At 36.9% G+C, this 10,408-nt stretch overlaps 1 protein-coding gene across 2 annotated transcripts in view; it reads right to left on the bottom strand.

Annotated features, from left to right (window-relative positions):
* Window positions 1-234: 234 nt before the first annotated feature.
* Window positions 235-10,408, bottom strand: part of lrrk1 (leucine-rich repeat kinase 1) — a 78,570-nt gene continuing 68,396 nt past the window's right edge. For both annotated transcript variants that reach the window (XM_052561048.1, XM_052561049.1), the window contains 3 exons: window positions 7,325-8,220; window positions 2,326-2,427; window positions 235-841 (listed from right to left, as the gene is read on the bottom strand). In XM_052561048.1, the coding sequence (XP_052417008.1) occupies window positions 664-841; window positions 2,326-2,427; window positions 7,325-8,220 (1,176 nt within the window). In that variant the 3' untranslated portion in view covers window positions 235-663. The remainder of the gene's footprint in view (window positions 842-2,325; window positions 2,428-7,324; window positions 8,221-10,408) is intronic.

The raw sequence follows: 10,408 nt of genomic DNA, 5'->3' as shown, positions 1-10,408 counted from the left end.
GACACTTTTATTATCAGAATTGCAGGTTTAAATCTTACAAATTTGTATTTTATTTATCTTTTTTCTTCTCATAATTGCAAGAAGAAAAACAATTTGCTGTGTTTATTTATTCTATGGTGGAAACAGGCTTCAATAGAACCCTTAGACTCTTATATTGCAAATGCAAATGTTTGTTTGTAGTTTGGGAGTGTGTTCTTCAGGTCAGAGCAGCATTAATGCATCAGTTGCACACAGTCTCTTTAATAAAAAATGCAGTCAGTTTATTTATAATTTTCTGTTCAGCATATTTACAGTTCAGTAACAACTTTTTACACATGCAGCATGAGATTTAAACAGTCTATAATAAATAACATTAATTCTATATAGATGAAACGCTCATATTATTTACAACAGAAACTACACAACCAGATCAAACCAGCCTGCATCAGATTCCATCACTACAGCAGAAAAGAACTACAGCAGATACTTTATATATATGAAATGTGTATGTGGCCAAGTCCTGCAGGATTGGATTTCCTCAAGTCCATATACAGTATGTGTGTGTGTGTGTGTTTGTATGTATTCCCTCCAGTTGGTCCCGTAACCACACTCAACACCTGTATCTGTGTTCTCGGTCTCTCTCACACACACACACACACACACAAGTGTGTGGCGTTTACACAGCTACCTCCTTTTCCTCAGACTGCTCTCCAAGCGGCCGAGCTCCTCGTAGCCCTGGTAGAAGAGCTCGAGCTCACGGCCTCCCCAGCTCCTCCAGACAGCCAGGCACCAGGCCATGTTTTCTTTATGGAAGCCGCACACAAGGGTGTCCTTTGCGACGAGCGCCGCCTCCATCAGAGTCCTGAGAGACGGACGAGAAGAAGAAAATAACCTGGACTCTTCTCAGAACTGTCATAGAGGAGCAGTCACAGGCCTGAAAGCCTCGACTGTGTGATGAATGTGTGTTTGTGCCGAGAGCCGGCACGGACAGAGACCAGTAACATTTCAGAACAACGCTAACTTCAACTAAAGCTCCCTCTGAAAACCTACACAAACACAGCCATTCACATTTTCTTCAGAGAGGTTGTGATTATTAAGACTTAATTGAATTATTTATGCATTTTATCATTCTGGCTGCTTCTCAATACTGTAATTGATGATTTCCTTGATTTCTCACTCCACTGTCCTTCAGCCTGTGGCCTGGAAAGCGATCAGACGCTGTCATGATGAAGGATGTATCACTTCTCTAACTGAACTGTGAGAAGATGAGGAACAGGGAGAATGGAGGCCTCCAGAGGAGATGTGCAGAAAGTCTATACCCGACACTCCTGCCTCTTTAAATCTATTACAATAATGGCACAGGTTTTACCTTTACGACTGAAATAAAACACATATTTAAAAAAAATTAAGATTTTATGTACTTCAGGTCAAATTTTTGTTCAGTACAGTTTAAAAAAAATTAACCATAATAAATTATTTAAATGAAGGAAAATAACACTGACATCTAAATAAATAAGCTAGATTTTAATAGCTAATTTTAATAAACAATCAAATAAAGAAATGACTGTGTATAATGACTGTTATATATACATATACAAACACGCACACACATAAATATATATCATATTTAGTTAGAATAGAAAAAATATATATAAATAGATGGTAGTTTAAAAGAAAGTTACAAAAAACTAAATATAAAAAACATGAATAATATACAAAAATATATATTTAATATATAGCTAGTTTAAAGTAATGTAAAATAAACGATTTACAAAGTAAATATATAAAAAAGGCCACATGAGTGCTCAGACAAAAATCTCAATCTGTGAATCTGTGTAACTTGAGGAATCAGTGCAATTAATTTGCCTCAGATGAGAGCTTTAGACTGTGTTTGTAAAGGACTTTTACGAGGGTTTTGTCATCAGACTAAATGAGGGTGTAAGCGCACACTTTAATGTGTTCATGTGAAGCTGCTGGGCTCTTATGAGACACATGTCTGCTGTGTGTGCATGAAATATATCAGGTTTATGAAAAACCGAATTACAACTGCTCATTTTAGCCATCTTTTTTTGTAATGCAGATGATTTAATCTGTTTTTAATCCATTTTTATCAGTTATTCTACTATATTTTGCTATATAATGCAAGCAGCCTTAAATATTAAGATTTGATTGGCTTTCGACTAGCAGAAAGAGTGCTTTGAGAGTTTTTCTCCTCAAAAATCAATGCAGAACTGGTCTGTCGAATCTTTCTGGGCTTGATTTCAGTTTGCTACAGGCGATCAGTGTCACGAACCGTGTGGAATCGTGTGTGGTTATTAATGTGTGACTGGTCGCTGACACACATACCCGTACTCGGACACTCCAGGAGGCGTCAGCACGGCGATCACACGACCCCTGAGCGCACCCGCCTGCTCCTGCACCTCGATCACCATGATGTCTCCTCCACGCCTGACAAACACACACACACACACACACACACACACTCATTATACACTGCACGGTCACATACAAAAAACAGAAATAAAAACTCATTCATAGCTAGCTAGTTCAAAATAAATGTAACATTTTTTAATAAAATTTGATTACAAACTTCTATTGACAACGTAATATTATTATTATTTTTTAAATAAATAATCCACATATTTGGAAATAGTTAAAAAAAAGGATTAAATAGTAATTATTTTTGTTCAACACAATATAAAAAGTAATTTTAATTTTAAATGTACCATTAAAAAAACTATTCATAGCTAGTTAAAACAAATAAAAAAATAAACATTCATACAGATTTATAGTCCATTTTTGTTGACAATACAATATTAAAAATGAAAATCATGCATTTAAAAGTTAATTGTATGTTCCTCACAATTAAATCAAACTTAAATAATAAAATAAATTATGTAAAATTAGTCAAATAAATAAATAAATACAATTAAATAAAAAACAATGCATTTAAAAACAGATTAAGCATATTTAGTCTATTAGTCATTTTTTTCACACAATAAAAAAAGTAATGTTATCAATGTAAATAAACCACTAATTAAAAAAAAAAAAAAAAAAAAAAAAAAAAAAAAATATATATATATATATATATATATATATATATATATATATATATATATATATATATATATATATATATATATATATATATATATATATATATATATATATATATATATATATATATATATATATATATATATATATATATATATGTGTGTATGTGTGTGTGTGCGTGTGTGTGTGTATTTTTTATTTATTTAGTGAAATTAAAATAAAGCTTAAATAAAATAATAAGTAAACAAATCTTAAATGTAAGTAAATAAACATTAAAAAAATTAAGATATTAACATATATTAACTATATGAAAATAAATAAATTGCATAACTTACAAAGAATAACAATGTATGTTGCTTTATTAAGATTTACTGAGCTTGTTTTAATTAAACAAAATCCATCCACATAAGTGCAGATTCCTGATCTGGTTCTGAATTTTCCTTTCATCAAATATATGTCTGTACATCTATTTCTCCATCCTGGAGGAGTTACAGAGCACAAAAAAGGAAGGAAACGAGGATGCTCTAATAAGGAATAAAGGCAGTGAACAAAATATATTTAAAGCCACTAAAAGACATTTCTGATTAATTATTTTCCATACAATTTCCAGTCATTTCTTTAGCTCACAGAACAATTTCTACACTGAAGAAAAAAAAACCTCTGTGTTGGTTGTTTAGTTGGCTTAATTATGAGCTAATGCAACAATTCTTGATCCTTTTTTTGAATGTACTTTTTTTTTGCACTCAACCCACTTACATTTGCAGAACGAACGTCTACTTAATCTGCACAACTGCATGAATAATTTTTGTCAGCATTAACTGAAATCACGCTGGGAGGATTTGTGTTTATAATAATAAATCCTGAACAATATTGTCCGCTGAATTATTCTTTTTTTGTTTGGATGAATGCACACATCGGAAGCTCCTTTTATAAATCACGTCCTTAAGTTTCTCCTGAGATCAACATGAGCGCACCTGTGTGACCTGATTGCTCTGCGGTGTTTGGGTTACAGAGAATAAAGTCCAACGCCTCCTGAGACTCACATTATAATGCATTTCTATTCATGAATAAAACATGGCCATTTTAATGCGCACTCCAGAGATAACACTTCATTCTGCCCTTGATCCTGTGTTTAAACTCTCTTTAAACTAATGTTTAATTGATGCAGGACACGTCCCTTTGCTGCTCCCGGAACAGTATTTATCATAGTCTGAAATCAATGACAGATCTAATTCTACATAAACAACTACAGTCAGACAGTTTTAGGCCCAAACTAAGTTCAGAAGGACCTGCTATTGAGATGAAAGCACTGCAAACCCTGCTCTAATACCAGCGGTGACTGATGCATGTCCGTGACACCTGCACGCACACACTTTGGCTGTAATTTAATATTTTATAAGCTGTCTAACATGCTTCCTTTACTTTGAAGTTTTAAAGTTGTCATGAAACTGAAGTTTTAACCAATATTACTATTGTATTGAGACATACTGTATTTCCAAGCGTAATGACTATGAACACAAGAAAAGATTATGAGGTCTAAAAGATATATTACATTTGATTATAAGATAAAGTAATGCGCATTAAGAAAATAAATGGGGTCAATATTGATTTTATACTGACTGTAACATCAGATGTTGTTCTAACTGCTTGTAAGTTGTGCTCAAAGTTTGTTATGCTGTCTGTTAGTTCCACAATTAAACAAAAAAAATGTCAAAATGATCAGATCAACTAGTCATGAAAAGTACTGATTGTAGCATTATATCTACTCCTGTTGCATTTGTACTACTGGTCAAACTATTTTTATAATGTTACTGAAGATTTCCATTTAAATAAAAAAAATGCTGCTCTTTTGAACTTTATTCATCAAAGAAACATGAAAACCACTAAATATGAATAATTTCCACTAAAATATGAAGCAACACAACTGATAATAATGAGAAATGTTTCTCGAGTAGCAAATCCTCATTAGAATGATTTCTGAAGGATCACGTGACACTGAAGACTCGAGGAATGATGCTGAAAAAAATTCAGCTTTGATCACAGGAAAAAAATACATTTTGATATATATTCAAATAGAAAATAACTAGGCTACTTTAAATTGTAATATTTTTGTTTTTATTATATATGTCCTAAAAAAATTGAGTATAGCCCGGAGCCAAATAGTAAAATTAGACTGAAATAGATTTTTTTTTTGTGACCAATAGAGATACAGTTTATTTGCAATAAAAAAAATAAATAAAAAAAAAGCTTAATTATCAAGAAAAATATCAGTATAACCATTTATCGGTGGATATCTGACAATAGAAAAATGCTTAAATATTGGTAAAACCTCAAAATAAGAGGCATTTTAAAATCAATATCGGATAACTTTGGAAAATGCTTAAATATAGGTAAAAATACCAGTAAAACAGATTATCGGATAAAAATACCAGATTTTGAACAAAATTTGCACCAACTGCAAATATATGAATGATAGAACACCATTTACTGCAAGAAGAAACCTTTTATAAGATATACATGTTTTTCTGTCAGTTTTGATCAATTTAATGCATCCTTTAAAAACAAAAGTATTAATCTTGTTAAAAAAAATGAATAAAATTAAATAGAAGCGTATTTACACACTGATTATAATAGGTGCATTTTCGAGAGTTTTTGAAGTGCAGTGTGTAACACAGCTCTAAAGCCTGGCTCACACTACAGGAGTTTTAGAATCATAACCGATTTTGAAATCTGGTTGCAGCACACACATGAGGAGAATCTTGGCAGATCATCTTCCCTCAAATATTAAACATGCACACACTACAGGATTTGAACATCGTGGCACATCACACACTGCAAGATATCATTAAGATTATCATGCCAGAGGGAGCGCCTCGTGATCTCACGCAGCAGATCGTCACTTTTTTTTTTTTTATAGCTTTTTGCAATCATAACGTATAATGGGGAACTTTAAATTATATATATATATATATATATATATATTAGGGGTGTAACGGTTCACAAAATTCACGGTTCGGTTCGATACGATACACTGATGTCACGGTTCGGTTCGGTTCGATACGTTTTAGATACAGCAAAATGTAAAAACATCTCAACTTTTCAGAATGCCGCAAGCGCACCGCGGGTCATGTGACAAGAACCAACCAATCAACTTCATCCTTTCCCGTAACAACGTTGAGAGCTCAGCCAAGATGAAGGAACAGCTGATCATAGTTGTATATGGATTGCAATTTTGAAATAAATTTAGTAGCAGAGCTACTGCAAGCGATTTTTAGAGCTGCAAATCCATTTATCCTTCGATGAAATTTCCGCGTCTCATGGAGAGAGCACGTCATTGTTGCTTAGCAAAGACAGACGCCTCATGAGCGCTTCTGCCCGAGCGCTTTGGAAAGGAGGAGAAAGACGCGCTTAGCGTTTTCCATGCGTTTTTAGGCACGATATTTAGGCGCTCGCTCACTCAGCACGCGCTGAAGGCTCGTTGCAAAATGTCGAATGCATTTAACAGACCAGAAATATAAGATCCTAAAATAACCAACAGGTCTGGTGTTTGGGTTGGATTCCCTGTAAGCTATAGTGTCTAAATGCTGCAGGGATAGTTTGCTGCGTGCATGTTTCTCCTTTTTTTCGTCTTTTTCCAGATAGTACTGACGCATATATCCCAGATATTCCCGCTGGTGTTTTTTTTTTTTTTTTTTTTTGTAATCCCGCTGGTGTACCCTGTCATGTTGCAGATGCGACATACCGTTGTTTTTTTATCCACCACTCTCTTGCCATCACCATTATAGCTTAAAGGGAATCCAAAGTGCACCCAAACACCAGACCTGTTGGTTATTGGAGGATCTTCTCATTTCTAGTCTGTTAAACGCATTGGCTATTTTGCAACGAGCCTTCAGCGCGTACTGAGTGAGCGAGCGCCTGCTGAGTAGCCTAACATAAACATATAAGATGGTGTTTTTTTCTTCTTCGGGAGTGTCAGGGGCGTTGCCTGTTACAGTTGTTTGGGTTATTGGGCTACCTTGTTGAACACATATCATTATATTTCTCTCTCTCTTTTTTTTTTTTTTCAAATATAATTAATTACTCCAACGAACCGTTCGGTATACATAATGCGTACCGCGTACCGAACCGAAAGCGTCGTACCGAACGGTTCAATACGAATACGCGTATCGTTACACCCCTAATATATATATATATTTTTTTTTAGCGTGCTAGCTTTGTGCACACATAACCTATAATGGGGCACTTTAAATTAAATAATATATATTTTTTTAATAATAATACATCATACCTGGGCACCCAGATGGTGCTGTTGACAGGAATGATGTTCAAAGCCTTTAGTTGCTCTGGTGTGTGGCTTTGAGACGCTAGTTCTGGATCTGTTGCGCTCCTGGATGCAAATGCTTCCGGTGAAACCGGCTCGTCCGGCAGTCTGTCCGCCTCCTCGAAGTCCGTGGATAAAAGCATGCTGCTGGAGCTGGTCAGAGAGCTGAGGGCTCCCGAGCTGGAGCGCTCAACGTGAGGGAATTGGCCAATCTGATCCAGCTGCTCCGAGCTGAAGCCGGAGGACGTCATGGAGCAGTAATCCAGAGAGTCCTGCTGGCACAGTATCTGTGTTCCCGCGTCCTCACGGTGTGTGACCGTTACCTTCAGCGGCTCCAGGGCGGCTGGAAGAGACTCTTCATCCATGTCAGGATCAGGGGTCATAGGGGTCATGACCCCAGCCGGCCTATGCACGGGGAACACATCCCGCAGTGGGTTGGCGTCGCTGCAGTTGTACGTAGCACAGATCTGGTAGCTGGCGGCGTGATACATGAGGAGCGTGTTGGTGTGATCGTCCAGACACCAGACGGCCTCGTCGCTCCAGCAGCTGGCAGACGAGACCATGGACACCAGGCAGGACGGTGGCAGATACGGCTCGAGGCGGCGGATGGGCTGGAGCGTCAGGCTGTCGATGACCAGCACGCCGGGGCCGTTGGTGTACCACACTTCTGACCCGGTGCACACCGGCACGATGTTGCGCACAGCATACGGTCGCTGCCGAGGGTCCGAGTCCTCCATGTTCAGCAGATGCTTGTTGATGGTATGCGAGCAGATGTAAGTCTCACCCTCCACGGGCATGTCGTCCACCAGAGAGTAAACCACCATGAGACCATCAGACATGCCAGCAAACACCTGTGGACGAGACTAAAACACAAGTGACAAAGTAAATTAATGTTATATGTGACCCTGAAGCACAAAACCAGTCTTATATATTTATATTTGTATATTTGTAGCAATAGCCAACAATACATTGTATGGATCAAAATGATCAGTTTGGTGCCACTATGAATTAAATGCTGCATAGTTCAACACAAGATTTATGAGTTCCATACTGACAACTAATGTAGATGTAGATGATCTCTAGTTGAAAGGGTTGATTCACATATATATATTCTGTTGTGATCTATCCTGATGAATTTAACTTCTAAATGGCCTGGATGTTGGAGAATTTACACAAATAGAGAGCATCATACTAAAACCATATACATCTTGTCAAACCATATGCATAATGTATTCTCTGAATATTTTAGTTCGCCTCCACATGCATTTTTTCCTAGTGCCATATCTCAAAGAGTTTCCACCCTGAAACCGTCTTGACAGTCCCAAACCAGCTGTGTGCTCCTTTCCTGATCTCCTCGACTGCTTTTGACATCTAGTTTGTCAGTGACCCACAGCGGATGGACGATGGGAACAGAGGGCACTTCAAAGGGAGCGAGGCTCGTATAAGTGTGTGTTTGGAGAAGCGAAGAGGATTGAATCTGTCATTGGGACGTCCGCTGAAGCGAGGGAGATTGGGAACACCTGGACGACAGTGACTTCAAACGCGAGAGGAACTGAAGAACTGAGGAACTGAAGGAACCTGCCCAATTACCTAAAATATCAAGCCTGCTGTTCTTACCTGGCAAACAATTTGGTGGTTTTAGAGGGTTTTTTGGCTCTTGTTAGCTGTTTTTGAATACTTAAATGCATAGTTTAACCAAAAAAATTATTTTGCTGAAATTTGCTTTACCCTCAGGACATCCAAAATGTACTGTAGATGAGTTTGTTTTTTCATTAGATTTGGAGATATGCAATACATGAATTGCATTACATAACTTGCTCACCAATGGATGCTCTACAGTGAATGGGTGCCGTCAGAATGAAAGTCCAAACAGCTGATAAAAACATCACAATAATTCACAAGTAATCTCAAGCTGTCCACCTCTGCTTTCTCAAGCCGGCTGTGGCTCACTCAAGTCACGAGTGTGATGCTGTTTGAGATGTCTCATCGCTCCAGCCAGACAAGGCTTAACAATATGTTAAGAGGCGTAACATTTCCGTCTTGCGCTTGAGGCATTTGGCCAATCACAGCATACCTCGTTTTTCAGAGAGATGAGCCTTGTGAACATTTATGCGTTTCAGAAGGCGGGGCATAGAGGAGAAACAATCATGTACATTTTTTTTTTTTTTTTTTACCTTAAACTGCATAAACACATTTCATTAAACCAAATACACAAAATAATGTTCTTTTTAGCAGCATCATTTGACCCCTTTAAGATCTTGAGAAGTGAAAAGCTGCATGTTTGTAAGAAACCAGTCCTTCATTAAGACGTTTTTAACTTACAAGCAGTTGCAAAAATATGTGTCCTCTATTCATAATATTGCTTTCTCCAGTAAAAAGCAATCTCATCTGAATCGGGAGCGAAATACGCACAGATCAAGCACCTTGTATAAATGAAAAGTCAAAAACATCTAAAGAACAATGTGGCAAGGTTTTGAAGTGAGAGACAACAGGAGATGGACTTTTTCTATTTAACAGACGGTTTTATCCAAAGCGACTTTCAAATGAAGACATCGAAAGTGATCAAAATCAACAAAACAGCAATGATACGCAAGTGCTATAACAAGTCTCAGTAATCGTAACGCAGTACACATAGCAAGTTTTTTTTTTTTCATATGATAAAAAGAAAACAGATAGAATAGAAAAAGAATAGAGCTATCTAGTTTTAGGGGCCTTTTTTTACGAAAAGTTTTGTTTCTCATCCAACACGCGAGAAGCTGAGCTGAACAACCCTTCACTTTCTACGGTTGAGCAGGGTGCGGACAGGTACGCTCGCGCAGCTTCAGTGAGCGCAGGAAAGGGGCTCTTATTTGTGCGCCAGTACACCAACAGCTATCTGTGACTCAGACACTTCCATTATGGACTAATATTTTGTTCAGAAGCAAAAGTTTACATTTAAAATGCCATATTCATGGATTTGTTTCTTAAAAACACACAGCTTTCACTTGACAGGACATTAATTAATGGACTGGTGTGGTGTTGATTGCTTGTGGATTATTGTGATGTTTTTAT

Source organism: Carassius gibelio, chromosome B7 (assembly GCF_023724105.1).
Source record: "Carassius gibelio isolate Cgi1373 ecotype wild population from Czech Republic chromosome B7, carGib1.2-hapl.c, whole genome shotgun sequence".
Taxonomy (NCBI): domain Eukaryota; kingdom Metazoa; phylum Chordata; class Actinopteri; order Cypriniformes; family Cyprinidae; genus Carassius; species Carassius gibelio.
Note: the sequence above shows the minus strand (reverse complement) of the source record. Positions and strands in the feature narration are given on the sequence as shown.